The sequence below is a fragment of the Lytechinus pictus genome, unplaced genomic scaffold (genome assembly GCF_037042905.1).
Source record: "Lytechinus pictus isolate F3 Inbred unplaced genomic scaffold, Lp3.0 scaffold_19, whole genome shotgun sequence".
NCBI classification, from domain to species: domain Eukaryota; kingdom Metazoa; phylum Echinodermata; class Echinoidea; order Temnopleuroida; family Toxopneustidae; genus Lytechinus; species Lytechinus pictus.
The window spans coordinates 2,586,934-2,609,071 of record NW_026974140.1 but is presented as its reverse complement, the minus strand read 5'-3'; the positions used below and the strand labels follow the sequence as shown (position 1 = coordinate 2,609,071).

Sequence of the window (22,138 nt, the reverse complement as noted above, 5' to 3'; positions counted from 1 at the left end):
AGAGGGCAGCAACACTTTGCAGTATTGCTTTTAGGAAGGTCCACTCCGCTCAGATTTTGTGACCATTTTCCCCGGGGGGGCCACTTCCATTCACGAGTGGATACCATGCGCGACCATGGGGTCTCGAAAAGCACCCTAAACACGTAATTTCCATATTCTGAAAATGCACCCCTTAACAAGTATTGGCGTGTGAAACCCTACCCTTAACAAGTATTGGAAACAAAACGATACTCTTAATTGGCAAATATTCCCTAAAATGAACCCCTAAACAAGTACAGGAATGTTTTATCGTTACGGGTCCTTCGGTCGTCGGCTTTACCTTATTTGGTTAAGTACGACCCCACCTTCTACACCTCGCGCAAATTGGACTCTAAACACTAAGTGTTGGGGCAAAAAGGACATCCTTTATAAATCATTTTAATTTTGTTTTATCATCCCCGCATATTCGACCCTGAACACGTAATTGTCCTAGCGAAATAGATACCCTTTTTTTCATTATTTTTGTGTTTTTGACACCCTTATCACGTTACGTACGTAACGTGCCCTATCGTGAAAAAGACATCCTTTTTACGTGTTTTTTTGGTCGCGCATGGTATCCACTCGTCAATGTAAGTGGCCCACCCGGGCCATTTTCTCCCAGAGCACTTTTTTGGAAGATTGTAGAGTTGATTTTTTTTCGTTTGTTCAATTTTACTATTTTTTATTGATAATAAAATCTCCAAGAAAATATGTTAAATAATATTATTTTAGCATATTTTTATTTTTAAAAATTGTAAGACAAAAGGTAATCATGATTCTTGTAGTTTATATAGCAATAAAAATACAAAGACTGATGACATTTGTGTTACCGTTCTTCTGCTTCATTTCGCTGCCCCTACCAAATCTACACAAGCTAACGCCAGAGCCAAGACCGTGATGTACCGGTCTGGCCGCGCCGAAACTTCCCCGGTCACCTGTACCTCGGTGCGCGTACTGCGCTGTGTGAATGATAATGCTCACTGCACTGGCATAATAATTTCGACGCGACTCGACTTAGCTAGATATGGACTTGAAAGATATAGACTTGGTCTGTCATTGATGTGGCACTATAGCGGATGAGTAACGATAAATATTCAAGGTTAGAATTTAAATTTTCACTTACAGTGTAGATTGTAGTCTGAAAATCTAAAATAATTATGCTATATCCACAAATCCAACCCACATTTTGCAATCCATCAGGCAGGATCGAATACGACCACTAAACAGCAAAGGCCAAAGCCAAGTCCCAGTCTAACGTTAGACATAATATCAGACAGAAATAATCTGGTTCAGTATCGAGCTATGTATATTCCGACGGTTCTTGACTTGAGACGAACTATCAAGGGGCGAAGGTCTATGTCACATCTACTATTTTAATTCTATAATTTTACAAAAATTTGTGTTAGCATATGCATGCAGCCCACCGTACCCTACCTCAGCACCGACCGGCCCGGGGCGCCGGCGAGGTCATGCCAGCCATGGCGCTTGTATACTCAAGAGGCGGTGCTGGATTGTGTAGGCGCATTATGGTGCAGCGAAATTTAGATGAAGACGTATCAACCTCACGTATACTTGTTATCATATTGATATGCAAAGTCATAAAACTGTTGTCACCACCATGTAATATTTTATGAAAAATACAGGAACAAGTATTTCATATTTTTAAGCATGATATTTGATGTAAAAACATTTCAAGCAAAAATAATGATAAAGAGGAAATGAAAATAAATCAACTCTACAATCTACTAAAAAAGTGCTCTGAGAGGTTTTCGGTGGTCACAAAATGACTTGGCTAAATCCGGGTGAAATTAGCAGACTGGTTTATTTATGACAGAATTTATTCCTGTTTTACTGAAGATGTACAAAAAAATTGTGACAATAATTTAGTGATATATTATTTTAAGAATGTGGTACATTATTATTCAATTTTTAATGTATTTTTTGTTTTCATTGTTTTAATCTACTATTGTCATAATCTATTAGTTTACCTCTATTTTGCTGTCACTCCGTGAGTGTATTGTATCGGATCATGGTTTCGTTGGCATGACTACCAAATTGTTCGCGCACTTCATTTGTATGCGCGTATCGAGTGGACCTTCCTAATAGCAACACGCTTGTGTGTTGCTGCCCTCTACGTTCGTTGGGTACAGCTTTATAGTCAGTTTGTGGCGTGGTAAGAATATTATTAAAGAAATTAATATTTTAAAAATCCAAGGGCCAGCATGAGGCGGATCCAGAAGGTAAAGGGGCCGCCCCCCCATTGGCGGCGCCAAAAAAAGGGGAAAGAAAAAAAAAAAAAGGAAGGGAAAGGAAAGAAAATTATTAAATAAAAGAGGCAAATACGAATAGGGAGACGAGTGAATGAAATAAGGTATTTTGTGTGATTTACAAATTGATTTTATTTTAAGTGCTCTGTAATTATTTTTTTTTTCGTCTGATCAATCTCAAATTATTTCAGCTCGAGCTTCACCCTCGCGCATTATTCATGTGCTGGGAAACTAACCATTCTTTTCATTAAAATATGAATAGAGTACGTAGGCCTACCCTGTTTTGAGATCTAAATCTCAAACTTTTTCCGCTCGCGCTTTGCGCTTGCATCAATAAATAATTTAGTTACATACCTATCTGCCTACCATGTGCATAAAAAGTGCTTAGAATGTCCAGTTTTTAGGTCCTGAGCAGCTCGAGCTTCGGGCACTTTAAGATTTAAAAGGGCACCGACAAAAGTTTAAGATTTAGATAGCAGTATAACTAAACAATTTATTGATGCGAGCGGAAAAAGTTGGAGATTGAGATCTAAAAACGGAATACCCATTTTGTAATTGAAAAGGATGGTTATCTTCCTTCATGATTAATGCAAACGCGAAGGTATACAGATATGTATAACTAAACAATAAAACTAAATATAACTAAAAATAAATACTACGTACGTACGTAATAAATACTACGTACATACGTAATATTTATCACGTACGTACGTAGTATTTATTACGTACGTACGTAATAAGCACCGTCGTCGAACCTGTATTCTTGACAGAATGACAGTCGGACTAGAGTTTGACTATTATAGATGTTAATCTTTCGATTTCCACGCCTTATGTGACTACATTAGATCTGCTGGACACTAGTTAAGGGGGGGAGTCACCACTTCCCATAATAGTGTTGGCATTATAATATTTATACATTATGAGATCGAGCTTAGTCTGTTTGTGGCGTAGCAAGAATAACAAAATTAGCATAATGTACATTCAAAGAAGCATTGTCATTATCAACCCAGGGTGCTACATAACTTTTTAGAAGCACTTGCCCAGTCGGGCAAGTAAATTTTTAAATAGTTGGAATATGCTTGCCCAAAAATCTATTTCACTTGCCCGAAAAAAACATTGAAATTTTTTTTTTTTACCTCTCCAAAAGAAAGTTTTACGGTTTTATAAACCATTGACCTTTTTCTCTCTTTTGACATGAACTGATCTACTTTGTTATTGCATTTCTTTACCAAAGTGATTTTATCTTGCCTGCCATGACCAAAATTAGGGTAAATTTATCATATCGACCCTAATTTTGGTCATTCTATTGAGAGAATTTTGCTTGCCCAATTCGGGCAAGTACTTTTGGTCTTTACTTCAAAACACTTGCCCGACTCTAACTTTTACTTGCCCCGGGCAATCGGGCAAGTGCTTATGTAGCACCCTGTATCAACCACATCCTAAAATTTTATTTTTTAAGTGCAGGGGTCAGCATAGGCGAATCCAGGAGAAAGGGCAGCGCCCCCCCTTCCCCTTATTGGCGGCGCCAAAAAAAAAACTTCGGGGGAAAGAAAGAAAAAAAAGAAAAAAGGTATTAAAGGAGAGGGTAAAAAGAAGGAAAAATAAGAATATGAAGACGGGTCACGAGTGAATAAAATGACGGGAGCCGGAGGGGGGAGGGGTCGAAGGCTTTGAAAAAAAAATCTTTCATGTCAATTAATAAAAGTTGATATGGAGCTTTAAAATATTCAATTTTAAGTCAATACACAAAACATATTCCATTTCAGACATATATATTTTTTATATATATTATATATATTATTTTGTCTGATGCGCACTCGCATTATTTGAAACGTGAAGTAGGTCCTTCGTGTATTCCATAAAGTTCTCAAGATGTCCCTTTTGTCACTTTTTTTACTGTAAAATATTATCAGCTAGCACTGCGCGCTCGCATTTAGGTTAGTGAGAACTGAGAATACTTCTGTATGAATTCCAAAATTTCGCGTACTCATTCGGCCTAGTATTAAATGAAAAATTTCCTTTTTATGAATTCATAATCCTTATTGTCCCCTTTTTTCAGATCGGAATATCAACAATATTTTCAGCTCGCGCTTAGGTAGAGGAACTAAAAATAGTTATCCTTTTCATACGATGACATACATGTAATGTGCTTAGAATGTCGATCCTGTTCCTATAGGTAAAAAAAATTTAAAAAAAAAATATATATATATATATATGATAGATACATACATATATTTTATAAAACTGACATCATCAGCCCACCTAATGAATATTCATAAAGATGCCTAGAACTGTTTCAACAAAATAATGCAATTCTTTAGATTTCAATAACTTCGTTATTTGTCATCCGATTTTAATCAAATTTTCAGCATTTTGCTATATGAATTTTACTCTATTTCTTAAGATAGAAGTATCTCCAGCCTGGACCATCCCTTTTCTTTTGTTAACCGTGCGATAACTTCTGTGGGAAACCGGTGAAAACATTTACGTTTATTTAATGAAATTATGGAAATACAAGCATTGTTTCGAGGGAAAAGAACTTTTTAAATTTTGACCGTTTTCTGTGATTAAGGTATCAAATAAAAGAGCAGATATTGAAGTTTTTAGGCATGTGATTTTCTTTTTGAAATTCAGATACCCCCGCCAAAGGAGTTTTAGGTATCCTTTCTTCAAATTGTTTTTGCTCACTCATGCGCAAACGAGAAATAATCTAAGTAATTTCAGATGAAAGATGAGATTCTAAGCTTTACAATGGTAGGTCACTTGTCTATTGTATTTGTGATTAAGTTATGATAAATCATCGCTAAATCTCGGTTTCGTTTTTTGTGGGACGCACTGTATAGTCCGACTATACAGGTTCCCCGACAGGTTCTACGCAGTGCTTATTACGTACATACGTAACAAATACTACGTATGTACGTAATAATACTACGTACGTACGTAATAAATACTACGTACGGACGTAATAAATACTACGTACGTACGTAATAATACTACGTACGTACGTAATAATACTATGTACGTACGTAATAATATTACGTACGTACGTAATAATACTTCGTACGTACGTAATAATTTTTTTTTTTCGGTTTTGGGCTTCGTAATATCTGCTGTCAGACCAGAATTTTTTTTTTACATTTTCTTATTTTTTATTTGAGTCCTCCTACGGCCTACTGCGAAGCCAAAAGAAGTCTCAGCTGACCATTTCCTGACCAAAATAAATTGATTTATCCGTCTAACATTTGCAGTGCACTGACAGAACACGAGTTCGAATAGAAATGAACCTCAAATTTTTACTATTTAGTCAATTAGTGTTGGTGATATTATTAAACTTATTGATGTTTCAAATCGGCGACTACTTAAAATTTACCCATCATTACTTTTCTGTTCCTGAAGTTAGGTATGTGACAAAAAAAATAAAAATCATGGAATTACATTGTAACCTAGTCCATCGGAAAGGGCTGAAAAAACATTTAAAATGGTATATTAGCCATTACTCTAGGCCAAATATTAAGAGAGTTATGATTTTTTTAATATTAAAAATCTGATTTAATTATTGCCATTGTCTTACCATTGCGACCATTCAAAATGTGTGACCGATCGTAACCAAAGAAATGTTTTTTTACAAAATTATACAAATTATTCATTTTACTCTATAAAACTGAATAAAAACGGGTGAAGAGAAAGGATATCAATATTTGTCTTAATTAATCAATGTATTAAATATTTAATTAGTAATTACCAATTAGTAAATTGATATGTTAATTGTTCATAAACTCATTACCGAACACATTCAAACTTATATAATTTCCTTATTGTTTGGAATTTTTTGACAAGAACTTCTGCAACAACACATCTTCTAAATAAAACTTTCAGAATGATAAAACATTGAATACTTACAGAAAGATCTCAGTATTGCAGTATTTGATAAATGTATTGATTAGTAATTATCAATTAGCAAATTAATTAGTTATCTATTCAAATCTCACTGCTGCAAAAAAAAAATCCTGATTTGGTATATTTTGATGGAAATTTCTGCTAAGGAAACATGGAATATAATGGATATGTGATCTATGAATATAAGTAATGGAAGTATTAAAGAAACATTCAACAATTTCATATACATCATTTACATAAATGTATGACAACTATTATTGTTTGGCATCCATTGAATTTGTACCTAAAACTGTACCTCACTAGCTTACCTTGCTATGATTATGATATAGTTAAATCCTCATTTAGGAGGTCAGCAGCCCAAATAAATGATAAATGACATCCCAATTATCTTACAACAAAATACTGAAAACAAGCTAAAATTGTGTAATGTGTATATTTATATTCATCAAAGGATGTAATAACTAATAATATAAACAAGTAGACCCTAGATCTTAAAAACAAATAATAATTCAATCAATACGATGCACAAACTGCTAGCATAACTTCTCTGAGCCGGTGCACCCATGCCAGGGCTCCCGGCGACACTGCACTCATCATGATGGTCGCGTAGCGCGCAACTCTCGCGGCAGTTTGCTATTTCTGACAATCAACTTTTAGGATGTAAACAATATAAATGATCGGATTTTTAGATTGGTGGTGGTGGTGATTTTTTTTTACCTGATTTTTTTTACCTGATTTTTTTTTACCTGATTGCTAAGAAAGCATGTAAGCATGTAAGATTTGATTTATATTCACCACACACCAAGAAAAATATATGAACAAGCTGTTAAAATACGTTTAAAAACTGTCAAAACTTACCTTCAGGGCCGGTCACGATGGTAAAGACAACATTAGACTTTCACATGAGCCAAATCCAACTTCCATGCGTCCGATCTTCAAAATTTGACATCGAGGCGAACGAGATTTTTCAGCTACGTCATCAGTGAAAATAAGCCAAATTGGTGAGAAACCACCAAATCTACACCCATTTAAAGCCACCCCTTACAGAGCAACCCAAACTCGTTCTGAAACCACTGCTGGTGCTGCGGTATTGAGATCACATCGCGCGATAGTCACATTCCTACTGAAGTGCGTTTGACGTTCTGACTTAAATATGGAGCAAATTCAGGAGAATGAATAGTTTCCATCGTTTTTCTTAAATTTGAGCTTGAGAGGATTTGTGAATACTAAATGTCATATCAAGATTTGCATAAGAATTAAACATTTTTTTGCAATATTGTAGGTTGAAGACCGTTGATTATTGCCTATGGCGAATTAATGAGTATGGGCATTAGTAGAAAGATGACTTCATTCAAGATGGTCACTTACGACTTCTGACAATTAAAGTGAAGAGGAAAGGATTTTCAATGTTCCTGAAAAATGTTTCACAAGCTGTGGTCCAAGGAACTTTTTGTAACATTATGTGTAGGACTATAGGCTAATGGAGTCATTTTTGCAAAGTAATAGATCTGAATATGTGAAAGTTACTGAGATAATTACCGAGTCTGCAGTGGTTCGATCAAGTACCCCTGCTTTTCAATGCTGTCTCAATGCTATTGGCATCCAATAGCAATGGTTCAGTCTATGTACTAGATAATTTTAGCCAATGGCAATGTAGTTCAATGGAATAACCAGTACAGAGACTGAAGCTTTTGTCTAAGAAATCTATATTCTAAAAGACCTTCAAATTTGTTGTACTTTTTTCTTCCTTTCTACCCCAACCTTTCACCTTAATAAATATAGGTTATTTGTATTATAGCACAACATGTATCTGCCTTGATAGGTACTCAAGGCGCTCCTTCATTACCCCGGCTAAGCTCGGCGAGCCACCGATTCCAGTCCACACATATTTTTTTAGGAATAACTTCCTCCTGGTACCCATTAATCTAATCTGGGTTGAGTGCAGCACACTGTGGATAAATTTCTTGTTGAAGGAAATTATGCCATGGCTGGGATTTGAACCCACAACCCTCTGTTTCAAAGTCCCAAGACTAATCCACTGGGCCACAATGCGCCATGCTTTATGTGGTTGCAGATTCGACTTTTATTGTTCAAAGTAGACACGAAATGAAATACTCAGAAAATTTGCTTTGCTCAATTGATCGTTGGCCCGTCAGCCGATGTGCAGCGCCAGATCAACGAGGTTCCATCCCTTGTATTGTTGCACGCCAAACAGGGTAGCAGCAACTCCCATCTTTTAACGTCTTTTGGTCTGACGCGGCCGGGGTTTGAACTCCCGACCTACCGGTTGTGAGACGGACGCTCTACCAACTGAGCCAACCTACCAGTTCACATTCAGGGAAGCAGCTTGTATCTGTGCTCTTTTGTTTGGCTAAAAGTAAACATACTCTTGAAATTTCTGAAGAAAAATTGTTTTATGTTATAATGAATAGATTCGTACCTCATCATGATTGTGTATGCAGATTGGAGAAAGTCCATATTTAGAGCAGCTTTCTTATCACAGGTAACTATGTGTGTCCAGAGATAAAGATTTGTTTCCAGCAAGCATAATAGGTCTCCTCTAAGCCTGAAGGAAAGAAGCAAGATTGTCAAACTCATCCTCTTCTTCAAAATGATGGTGGTTGTAGTGGGGGAGGGGGCAGGTTTCAGCTCTCCCCTTTCAATGCTAGGCTCAACCTAGTACGTACATTAATTAACAGTCATATAAAAATACAATCATTTATGCAAGATTGTGACTTTACAAATATTGATATATGCAGTACAAGTGCCACGGTCAATTACAATCACTGAACATTCAACATTGCTAGAACTCCTATACTTGCCCCCCCCCCGACACAGTTGGCTACCATAACACTGTATCCAGCAGCAAAAAGGTCTTCTCTTTGACAGGGCACAGTTGTTTTATTTTCTCACTAAGATAAAGAGCTGGGATTTTGACAGGACATCACTTGAAATTATTAATTTTTGTTATTTATTGGTATATAATGCACATAAAAATTGACCAGCAGCACATGGATGGGTCAGTTTACAAAAAAAATATGAAGTAAAATATAACAAGGCAAATGAACAAAAATGTAATTACAGTATTTTATATCCAAACTTATGTCTACTTAAAAGATATAATTATCACTTAAATGGAAGATTGAGGAAGAGAGGGATAAGCACAGGGGAAGAGAGAGAGAAAAGGGGAGGGAGGGGGGGGGGGAGAACTTCAAAAATTGAAAGAAAAAATTGAGTGAGGTAGAAAGAAAAAGAGACAGGGGTGAAGAAGAGGAGAGTGATATGAAGAACATAGAAAAAGACAAAGTAATCTCAATGATGATTGAAACTACATAAGGACATGAATATCCTATAAGATATAAAATAAATTATGTGAGTATATATACATTCACCATGAGAATTAGATATTAGATATTCAAATAAATATTTTGACAAGACATTGGGTCGTGCTTATTGGGTCGTGAGTATTTGTGTTTCTTCCATTGCTCTTATATTACAATGTGTAAAACTTCTGAGATAATTTTAGATATAAATCAGAATTAACGAAACATTTTGTAGTAGACTGTATGGTGTAGCAATTCTATGTTATGAGAAACAAACATGCTACATATAATTTTGCTGCATACTAGTATCTTTAGTGTGTTCCACATGTATTTACAAACAACTTTCAATTCAACATGCAATTAGGATATAGAGAAAAATAATGGAGAGAATTGCACGACTAGCATTATAGGAGTCAAGTACTCCTAACCAAGATTGTGGCTTTCTTTTTCAATGCCATATAGTGATATACACGTTTTCATTACTGGTAATTCTTTTACCTATAGTTCTCACTTAAAATAGCCCACATCAAATAGTAAAATTTACTTTCAGTAATTCACATCAGACTACAATTCTTTTGTGTGGACCCTTTATTGCCATAATTGGTCCTGATTAATACTTCCACTTCTGGTCTGCACAAAAAAATAGTCTTCATCAATGAGTAGAATTTGCTCTCAATTATTTACAGCTGACAAGACTTCTTTTGTGAGGACCAGGGTAAAATAATACAGGGGGGTGGGGCTCAGGGCAATGTTGCCCCAAAAATATCTAATAGAGCCATGGAAATTGAAAAAGAGCCATGTAAAATCCTCATATTCACTGCAATGTTATAGCTTTATCCAATATAGCAGATATAGACAATGCTTTATAGCTTGTGAAAAATAGACCCTCCCCCAAAAAAATTTAATAGCAAACAATTTTTGTTTGCCTTACTGAGGCCCCTTTCAATGAATAAGCCTGAAAAGGAACCAGCTTTCATGGTCAATTGTTACATCCACTGGCAGATCCAGGGGGGGGGGGGGGGTGGGCAAAGCTGGCCTGTGTCCCCCCTTTTGAGAGGCACAATTAAAATTTGTAATGTAAAAATGCTGTCAAAACACAAGTGTGCCCCCCCCCCTTTTGAAAATGAAGCCTTTTTTTTTGCTTGAAATTTTTTTGTGGACGAAATTTTTCCTTATTTTTTTTTTTGAAAGCCTTTTTTTTTTTTTTCTTCCTTGGGAAAATGTGCCCCTTTTGAAAAATTCTGGATCCGCCCCTGGTTACATCAGGACCATAATCATTGACTGCAGCCATTGACTACCTGACCAGTGAAAATTCTCATATTAATACAATACCTGTATTGTATTAATGAAATACCTGTATTGTATTGATGAAATAATAAGACCTTTCATGATCATTGAATTGCAACACCCTTTAATGGAATCAATTTGACTTTGTACCCTGAAATGCAAATATTTGTCTACAGGAGCTTTTTTCATGACCTTATAGAACTCTTTTACAACTTTAAGCGTCCACTTTGAAAACAAAATGTAAAAAAAATTAGATCAGATTGGATTCAACACTAGAAGGCACTGTTTTTGCTCTGTTGAAATAGACCTAATTTTGATGAAAATGTCTGCTACCAAGGATTTTGATAGATTTTTTAACCCCATTGCTGGATCGCGAAAGCCTTCACCAATTCATGTCTTGAGTAAGTATACAAGTATGATGATGAATGTGATTACCGGTAATCAACCGCGTAGCCAGGATTTCATTTTGGAGGGGGCGGTAAATGCACGCGAAGCGTGCCAACCATAGACAAATAAATACGTATAGACGGAAAGGTAGCACCCGCGGAAAAGCCTCATTTAAATAACATTTGCATATAACGTACAGATACTCCATAGAAGCCCCATGGTGATAAGCGTATTTTGTACCACTTTCGGCCACACCTCCTGGGAGACATTTGAACCGAATCCTAAGCCCCCATTTGCATATTGCTAATGAATCATTTATTTTTTCTTTGCGTACTCGCAAGATACTGTGATTTGATTGGACATTACCTCATGAATAATGTATTTTTCTTTTGAAATTCGTACGTCATAATTTGACCCCTATCGTCACTTCGGCTTAATCAAGGGCTGAAAGGTGACGTCACCCGCACAGAAGAAGGTTATTTCCTTGAAAGATTTTCGGTGAGTACTGTCAGATTAACGCTGAATTTTAATTCATTTACAAAAATAAATCAAAAGATCTGATGTTATATATGGGATCTTTAGATGTCTGGGTATAACGTGAATTAATTTTTGTTTATAAAAAGTGAACAATTAGGAAGCAAACGACTTGCGAAAACTCAAAACTATTTCCATCGTCGTGAGCTAAAAATGGTGGCTATAAAGCCTATATTACATGATGTAAATCTCCATCTGCTACCATTTGAGACCTCGTATATTCAATTCACGCCAGACTTTCGGGCGAGAGTTTCTCTGAAATTTCGATTCCTACCGAAGATCTCAGCAGGCATGAAAAGAACTAGAATCTAGATAACGTTTAGGCTAGACATATTGAGTTTAGAAAGACATTCACTCCATTAACCCGTCCCTTTGAATTCACATATCAAGACAATAGGACCGTAGCCTCTAGTCTAGAGTAGATCTAGAGTCTAGTCCTCGATCATTTTGTAAAAAAAGATGTTTTTCCCAAACTTATTTCTACTAATAATACGGTACTACACTAAAGTTAGTTCTTATGTTTCCTTTTATTTTTTTAAACTTGAAAGTTGGGCCTACCGCCTTGATCTAGATCTAGACCAAGTCTAAGTTAATCTAACTTAGAGTTAGACGTAGGGCCTACCCCGCGGGTCTGAACGTCGCCACTTCGGACAGCCTCGGACTCGGCAACATAGATCTAGACTAGAGGGGAGTAGAGATCTAGTCTAAGTTGGGCCTAATTCATCGGTAGATCTGATTACAGGTCTTGGCTAAAGCTAAAAGAAAACATTTCTACCTCCCAGCCTATCTAGCTTAGGTCTAACTTGTTATAGACCTAGAGTAGACTTGGATCTAGGCCTACAACAAAGTCAAAGCGACCTGTAGAATCTATATAGGCTTAGGCCCTAGTATTATTTCAGTCAGGGTCTTAAGTTAAGGCCAAAGGGTTTATTTAATTTTGGAGGTTAGCTTTTGTTTGGCCTAACGTGCAGATTTTCCATCGGAGCACTTGTCATCAGAGCAAATGTCATTGTCATGAAACTATTTTAAAGACACTAGGTCAAGACAGCTTTAGTCTAGATCTAACACTTGTATGATTCAATAACATTGAAAGTTCGCAGAATAGTAGGTTTAACAAATATGAAATTTAGATCTAGGCCTACTTTTGATGTAGATCTAGATCTACTTACATTTAGTTCCAGATCTATGTACGTCAGAGTCTATGACTAGATCTAGATATATACGCTATAGTCCAAGTGTTATGTTTTTTTTTTTTTTTACAATAGCTTGTATTGCTAACATTTCTGTCTGTGTATTGTTTTAATCAACAGATATAAAACATGATGCTGCTTCACATCCTCTTTTAAAGACTCAAGAATTACAAGACCAAATTAAGCTGCAGGACCCTCCTGATTAAAAAAGGTAAAAAAACAATAATCATCCTATATATCAAACTGAATGACTTCATGTATTTACATACCAAACGACTTTATCCAAGAATGATTCCAGATGTCAATGATTTCATAATTCTACAATGGTTATATTAAAACCCATTTCAAATTTCAATACCCATGTTCAATAATTTACAAGATAATTGTTTAGTAAATTCTTTTTAGTGTCAATACACAAATTAATTTCTTTGAAATTTTGCTAACTCATAGATTTTGGCATCTGGAGTCATTAATTTTAGCCATGCCTTATTTCGGTGCAAATCAAAATCTACATCTCTGCAAAGAATACATACTGACTATCCAACCATGAATATGATATCAAATTATTTGGGAGAATATACTCTTTCTAGTGGTATAATATGCGTTCATGACATATTTTTACCTTAAATTGGGGTTTTGTGAGGTGTCCCTTTTTTTTTTTTTTTTTTTTTGGGGGGGGGGGGGGCTCACACGGTAGACCAAGATCTAAGTTTTATTGAGTAAATGAAAAGAAAATCAGCTCAGAGACTAGGCTGGAGTTTTGACAGGCTCCATTTTCATTTTCACCTGTCATATTTTCACGGGACAATTAATATCACCTACCGGTAGATCTAGCTTGTCAAAATTAAATAAGAAAATCAGAATATACTATACTATAGGCTAAGCAAGTGGAAAGTCATTTGTAATCAATTTATTTGCTTCCTATACCCACTCATGAATTCTTCAATCCACACCAGATTTTGTAAAGGCGACTCATTCGGCTTGTGATTTCATTAAGCTTTTATATATTTTTTTATTTCTTTTTATTTTGATGATGGCTTGATTGAATTGCTAACATTTCTGTCTTTTTGTGTGTATTTTTTTTCAACAGACATGGAACATGACTCTGCTTCACATCTTTTGTTTTAGAGACTCAAGAAATACAAGACCAACTTAAGGGTTTGTTTTTTTAATTCCAATAATAATTTTCTGGTGGAAGAATTAGGGAATAATGCATTGACAATATGCCAAACATCCTATATCAAACTGAATTACTGCATGTATTTACAATAGAGTATTGTAACCGCTTCCCCCTCACCACTGACCAAACAAAACCCACAAACAATTTAAGAGGGATAGGGTTATTTTAGGGGTAATTATCCTTGCTGATTGTAGCAGTAGTTTTTACAAATATGGATGTAGTTAATGATGATGTTTATGATAATAATACTTAGAATAATAAATTCATTACGATGACATAACAGTAATGATGAATAAATATGATAATTCAGCACTATAGTATGTAGGCCTATATGAAATTATGTAACAATTTTGGCAATGAAGAATTTTTAACAAAAATAATGATCAATGAATTCGGGGGGGGGGCATGTGACATTGCATCTGTGTTTGTGAGGACAGTAGTCTCTTTCACACCATTTCATCTTAAGCAGATGGGAACGAGCTCTGATCAAAATTTGATCTTTAAACTCAAGAGGAAAATAATTGTTACCTGATTTATGTATTTGGAATAAAATGAATTGAAATAATAATTTTGTCATTGTCACTGAATTAACAAGTCTTCTATAATTCTTTTAGCTGAGAGTTTAGGTGAATCAAGATATTTGAGGAGACACTGAAAGTACTAGTAGAATTAATGGACGAGCAATAGTGAGCAAGCAGCATAAATTTAAGAGTAATGAGACCTACATTTTGCAGCCATGGATCAAGGTTGGAGGGGTGGTAGTTGCAGGTTTTCTCTGTAAAAATCACCCCCATTAAAAAACATAACAAATAATATATAAAGTTATTTTAAAAAAATGAATAAATTTGAAAATAAAATAGAAAACAATCCTTTTGAGAACCAGGACCTTTAAGGTGGAGGGCAAAAGACCCCCCCCCCTTAAAGAATTTTTGATCCATGGCTGTTATGTAGATGTGATAGAGAATTTCTAAATATATATTTTTTTTAAATGAGAAAGATACATGGGTGATTTCAAGTTTGCTGTTGAACTTTTGGTGTGGCGTCTTACAAGTTTTACATCATCATCACAGCACCAAAATTACAATCAAATTGATTCATAGATTCATCTCACTTGATGTTGAGCTATTAATGTGATTTGGATTATTTTTGTAAACTCACATTAGGTTTTGGAGGAAGGAAGAACTAAATTGTGCTACGAATCACCCAGTGTATTTTCTTTTTTTAATGAATTGCGAGAAGAGCTGAGAGGTGGAAAATATAAGAGAAAGAGTTGTGTGTGTGGTTTAATAATGAGAGTGCGATATGGCAAAGAGAGATTAAAAGAATAGATAATGTATTATAATGATAATGTGAAGGGGCATAGGGTGCACAAGAGAGTGGACAGAGCCAATTGACAATTTACCCACAAGGAGAAACCATAAAGGGCCATTTTATTCTTTATTTATTTTTAGAGGAGGCGGGGATAAATGAGGGAGAAACAATTTATAAAGAGTGGGGAAGAGGAATAAGATGAATAGAGATGACTTTTAAAGACAAAAATTAGGCCAATCAGAGTGTGTGTGTGGGGGGGGGGGGGCAAAGCCGATCAGTGCGCCCCCCCCCCATTTGACAGGCTCAATTAAAAATTGTAATGTAAAGTGTGTCCCCCTTCTGAAAGTAAAGACCCCCCCTTTTTTTTGCTTTTCAAATTTTTCCTTGAGAAAATGTACCCCCTTTGGAAAAATCCTAGATCCGCCCTGCCTGAAACTGATGAAGTTTGGTAATGACATGTCACTTATCTGTGCTCTTAAAAATAGTGAACACAAAGAAATTAGATTACCCCCCCCCCCTGCAAAAAAGAATTAAATGATCATTATCAATAATTGGAAAGGCTTAGTGTAAAAAACACACTATTAATTAATTACAGAAAATAAATAGGTTCTAATTAAATCCAATCCTATTTTCTACAGAAATTTTGGATTCAGAATTGTTTTTACTATATCATTACTAACATACACTGCGATGTGAAACATGCCTCTAGTGATTCTGATCTGGAGAACAGCAGAGAAAGGTCGTATTTTTTTTAAATGAAAGAACCAAATTACAAAACCAGTAAGTGAAACGTTCAAACTGAAATACATTGTTATTATTTATATTGGCGTATATTGTTATTGTGAAATAAACTAGTTCGTAAATATCTTCCCCTTTCATTTACACCGATGTTAAAAAGAAGATAAAAACAGGCTGATTCACCCCCCCCCCCCATCTCCAGGTTAAACAAGATTAAGAAAAGTGTCAAGCTGCGGTGCTAGTGTACGTTGCATGTAAACTGCATTCTAATTCTATGCACGGATTGAAAAACGATGCATGCATGATGACTCATTGTAGTGAAGAACGCTGATTGGTCAATAGTAGTAAGAAGTAGATTAATCACGTGATGAATATATTAAATTTCATGAATAATTAACGCAAAGTTGACCTCGCTCAATGCGCATGCGTGACGCTGATCTCCACTTTCTGCTTCGTCATATAAAGAGTCTATTGGGATGTGTGGAGCAGCGAACTGATGAATTATTCATGTATATGCAAATGGGGGCTTAGGATTTGCCCAAATGTCGCCAACAAAATGGCGGAGCTTCGGGGGCCTGGTGCCAACACTTACAGAGCGAGCAAAGCGCGCTCCCTAGGGGGTGGGTGCTGAAGCCTTTTATCAATTTTTTTGGCCATGAAAAGGGTCCAGAGAAAAGGGTATTCTCAATGATATATTGAATACTTCCCTTGGAAAGATCAGATTTGATTACAACCAATTTAGCGACAGTGCACATATTTAACTCGCAAAACAGAGGAGAAGAAGTGTATATGCCGGGAGGAAGATATTCCTCCCCGCGCAGAGCAATGAAACTCTTTCATCAAATGCAGATATCTCTAATACCCCATCGCCTCTAATTCAATTGATTTTCTAAGATTATTGAACTTCATTACAAGGAAAATAGTGCGCCAAAAGTTGAAACTTCTGTGATTTATATTGAAATTATATAAAAAAGGATGCCTAATTTCTTTGACTTATCCTGAAGCGCTTCAATTTGAATTATAAAGAAACTTAAGTGTCATTCAAAATTTCAAACTGAGGGCGCAAAACAGGACAGGAGATGAATGTGCAGGGAAATGACATGAAGTTTAATAGAATTTGATAAAAAATATTGTACTTTTTTATTTAATACGACACAAATTTTATACCTTCCTCTTTTAAAATTAGGAACCTGTTTGCCCCGAAATTATGGTTGTTTAGTAATGAGCTGAAAAGCGGGAGAAGTTGACTTTATGGAGGTGACGGCAGAAATTGATATAAAGATTTTACACGCCCGGAGCCGACCCGAACAGAAGTTGCGCGATCAATTAATAAAAAGATAACTTCATATACTTCGGCCTAACCTTACTCTAATTCCATGCCCTAATGTATACATTTGAACTTTAACTGGCAAGAAACACATATAGCTGAGGTGGAAAAACAGTGTTGGGAAACAATGGAGAACTTCAGTATTGTCATTTAACTGCGCGCAGTGCGGAAGCAAAATTCATATATATATTTAGAGCAAGAGTGAAGGAGTTTCTCTTTTGAGAAAAAAAAAAAGAATAAAAAGAAAAAAACAACACAAAGCTACCTTTCTTCCCTTTCCTCCCTTCCCTTTTCCTTTTCTCCTCTCTTTTTTCCCTTCTTTTTTTTTCTTTTTGGGGACGTTTGGGGGGGGGCGACCGCCCCCCCCCTGGCTACGCGCCTGCCGGTAATATAGAAAGGGTCAAGATAGTTTAGAAATCACCTCTTGCATGTGCCCCCCACTATCAATTTTACTTCGCCACTAAGAAAAAGTGTGAGTGATGAACTTTTTGTTTGCCTTGTTATATTTTAAACATTCTCTTGGGGTGTTGCTAGGTTGGAATTATATCAAGGTTAGTTAGATCCTTGAGCCAGGTCAGACTTGATTACAAACATAACAATAAGTAGATAGTAGTAAATCAGTATAAAGATTAATTTCAATTCAACTCAATTATTCAAAATGGTTTATTAAAATAAAAACTTCAATCACAGCACAAAGCCGAATTACAAAAAGTTTTTACAATATAAAAGATTGAAACTAAAAAGAAATAATATAGTGTACAATATAACAAAACAAAACAAAATACGACAAAGCAACAATTATTACATAACATAAGATTTTTAAAAAATTCACAGGACAAAATATGTACAATCTGACATTAAAGTCAATGACAACAAATTGCAGAACCAAAACAAAAAATAGAAAGTTATAGAATCAATATTAGTAAAAAAAGATGAGAAAATTATACAAATTGTGTGAAATAACAACAATAAAAAGATTGAATACAAGATTACACAAGAGATGAAGGATGATGAGAAAATATAGGAAAAATAAAAGTGAGGAGAAAAAGAACAAAAAGAAAAAGAAACAAAAGAGCAAGTTTAGAGGTGGAAAAACAACAAGAAGAAGAAGAACAATAGCATAAACGAGAGGACATAATTGATCAATTGTGAAAACAATAAATGATGGAGGGGGGGTGAAGAAATACTACTTAAATATGCAAACATACATAAGGACAAGTGAGAGCGGTAACGTGGTTACTAGAAAAACACAAGATCTGTTAAAGTTATAGTCACTTAGAATTCAACATAATAATACACATGCTTGAGATACCTTTGGAACAGTGCTAATTAACTATGCCTCATTAACATAACAATGACATCAGTTTGTAAAGTTCAAGTCAATGGGTGGTATTCTAATAATCAAACCCATGTTTTACACCAGACATCTAGAACAGGTATACACTTCTATGAAGTGCTAGGTTTCATCTATATTCCTGACAAATGTTATGTTCCATCCATTGCAATAAGAACTCTAATGCAGTGGTTCCTACAGGAATATAATGTCTGAGATATTGGAGATGCATAGAACCAAACAAAATTTTTCAACTCTATCTCCACTTCATCCCTGGATTACAAATGGGCCTTTTGATAATTGTATTTACGTAATCTCTTAACCACTTTAATTAACAACAAGCATTTTTGGAGTCCTATAAATCGCAATAGAATACATTATGGAATAGTTTCTGCGCTCTATAAATTTACTTATATAAAATCCATTAAGAAGAAAGAGCAGTTTTCTGAAATAAATGTTTGGATTTGTATCGCTTGGTCTAATAGCAGATAGTCTAATTCCTAGATCGTCATTGCTTATAGTCTACCATCAATTTGGTGTAATCCATTTGGTTCAACAATCATTTGGTCTGATACATGTATGTGGTATATACTGTAGTACATAAGTCATTTGGTCTGATACATGTATGTGGTATATACATAAGTCATTTGGTCTGATACCCAGATGGTCTTATGTCCTCTTTATCTATTTTGTGTGCTTTGTCAAAGTTCATCTGTAGACTAATTGATGTGAATAATTGGTAAATGATAAATTGGTAAAATGGTAAATGGGTTACCGGTAAGTGGCAATTGGACCAAATGGTTTATAGAGGAATTAGACCATGTTCATGGGATGAGACCAAAGGGAAAGAACTGTAGACAGTGGTTGTAGACCAGCTGGCAATGGATGTGCAGTATATAAAATGAAATGGACATAATTATTTCATGGGCTTCATAGGTTTGCATGCTGGAAAGACTGGATGAAGAAGAATGGACGCAGCATGTAGGCAAGGTGTCCCTGAAGAGGATTGTTAGTTATCTTTTGGTAAAAGTTCTGAAAATAACTGTTTGATATGTCCATAGGAAGAATCGCTTTAATGAAATTTCTTATACAGAACTTATGCCAATCTTCACCAAAATATTAAAAAGCAGTCCTTTCTTGACTATTTTACCTGCATGGTGTATCCTAAAACTTCTTCATCCAGACATTTAACTTTTGTCAAGTATAATATAAAGCTTTAATCAATTTACACCTTTTCTTCCTGCTTGCTGATGCAGCTGAATTGTTGATGACAGGGCCTCCCACCTTGATCTCGCTTGCAGCAGGTATACCTAATGTGGACATGTTTCCCTTTGAGAAGTCAAGCATTACACTCAAGTTAGTTTTCATCTTTGTCATTTTATATAATTTTTAAGATTATGATATGCAGTTATTATATGAATCAGGAAATAGAAAAATTCTATTCCAAAAGTTCTGCAAAAGGACATTAGTTTTTCACCTAACTTTACTTCTAGAAGTTATTAGAAATATTTTATTAGAGATATTTTTAAGATCTCAGACTGACATTCAATAAAAAAAAAAGAATCAAAGAAGGGCTTTTCATTAAATGAACAAAACCCCAACTCAAACAACAGATGTATAATTACTAAATAATGTTATCTACTAATAATACGCATTTGAAATAATTGATAATCAATTCTGGACATAACACACTTTCACCATTTTGAATGCTTGCTCTGTTTCTCTTCTTTTAATGTTAATAACATCTGAATTTGCACTGTATCACATACTTTCAAAATAATATTTAACTACATTCTCAATGTTTTTTGGTACAGATGTACTTGTTATCCATAGTGAAAAAATACCAAAGTCTTTGTTTATTTTATTATTCATTCCCTTAAAGGAGTGTGGTGGGTATCGTCTTTTGGTATACTATTCCAATTTATGTTATACAGTATCAGTATTCTCTAGAATCTGGGTAATTATTGTCAGTGATTCAAATACTATTAAAAAAGTGGTTCGTGTACAAAGTCTATGGGAATTAGAGGGTTCTACAATGGCTTTAAAAAATTGAGGTTAACAGAAAAAACATACCCTATTATTGATACTTGCTGATTGGTCAGTTGCCTTTTATACTCTCTTTTAGGGATGGTACTGAACTTCAAATGTCATCTGAAGAAATGAAAGTAGCACAACAGTATGGTGTCACTTCAGGGTAGGTTGGTTTGGTTTTCATATCTTTAAAATCTTTATTGTTTTTTTTACTTGATGAATAATTACAATAAATTCTTGGTAAATCAAAAAAAAAAAAAACCTGAGGTATGATTGAGTGACAATTTCTGTTTCTGTTTTATCATGTTGGGATTGATTAATATTAAAATACAGTTATTATTTTTATTTATTCGGCATTTCAAAATACATGAATTATACAATTCAAATTACATAAACAATGGATCATAAATTATGTGACATAATACAAAGGACTTGGAATAGAGATGAAGTGGCTGCCTGGGTTTGGAAAAGGTTAACTGAATTACCATGACCCACAGGTCTTCCTTCCCACATCCCTTTACCTCCATCCAGGTCAGTATAAGAATATAAACAGAACCATATGAATTAAGAGTATACAACTGGAACTGGCAACAGTTAATTAATAGTTAATAGTAAATTACTGCCTTTTACTTGAGTTGTGATAAATACAGTATTCCATTCCTGTTCTTTCTGACTACATGAAATAAACCATTATATGAAATATCAGGAATATTAATCTTTTCATCTTTATTGAAAATGTTATTAGGATGGAATTCACAAAGTAGGTTTGATCTAGACAAGTGTTGTGGCTTACTACATCTAGCATGTACACTTTATAATAATAATGATAATGTTCACAAATTAGGTTTAATCTAGACAAGTGTTGAGCATATACACTTTGATCTTAACTTAATCATACTTTAGACCAGTCATTGGTTTAAATCAAAATGAAGTAAAACCATTTTTTCTTCTCTTTTTCTTCTGTTCTGGTACATTCTGCTTCTGGTGATTGGTCCAAACCATGTAATGTGAACTAGAAAACAAAGAAAGGAAATAATACTCTGAAAAGAGTGAGTGTAGCCCCTGAATTATGGTTGTAATGTTAACAGGTGAAAACCAGAAGATGAATATAAGAAACTTAATATATGATAAATATTCATTAATACAGTTATGGTGACCTCCGTGACTGGCTGATGGCCCTCCAAGTTAAAATGCACAATCCTCCAACACAAAGTAGAACAGATGGCAGCAAACTTGAAATGGCAATTACAGCAGGAAGCCAGCATGGGCTCTGTATGGTATGTACATCTACAGTGCATATCAAAAAAAGTTTACA

General features: G+C 35.0%; 1 protein-coding gene across 5 annotated transcripts in view; it reads left to right on the top strand.

The window, feature by feature from the left end:
* Positions 1–22,138, top strand: part of LOC129261200 (kynurenine/alpha-aminoadipate aminotransferase, mitochondrial-like) — a 56,135-nt gene that overhangs the window by 1,611 nt on the left and 32,386 nt on the right. For 4 of the 5 annotated variants that reach the window (XR_010296738.1, XR_010296737.1, XR_010296739.1 and 1 more), the window contains exons 2-4: positions 20,049–20,148; positions 20,918–20,986; positions 21,971–22,100. Coding sequence is in view for 2 of the 5 variants with exons in the window: in XM_064114555.1 (XP_063970625.1) it covers positions 20,049–20,148; positions 20,918–20,986; positions 21,971–22,100 (299 nt within the window). In the remaining 3 variants the exon portion in view is untranslated. Of the gene's footprint in view, positions 1–11,021; positions 11,194–20,048; positions 20,149–20,917; positions 20,987–21,970; positions 22,101–22,138 lie in introns of those variants that run through there. The other variant, XM_064114554.1, reaches the window with a different exon arrangement.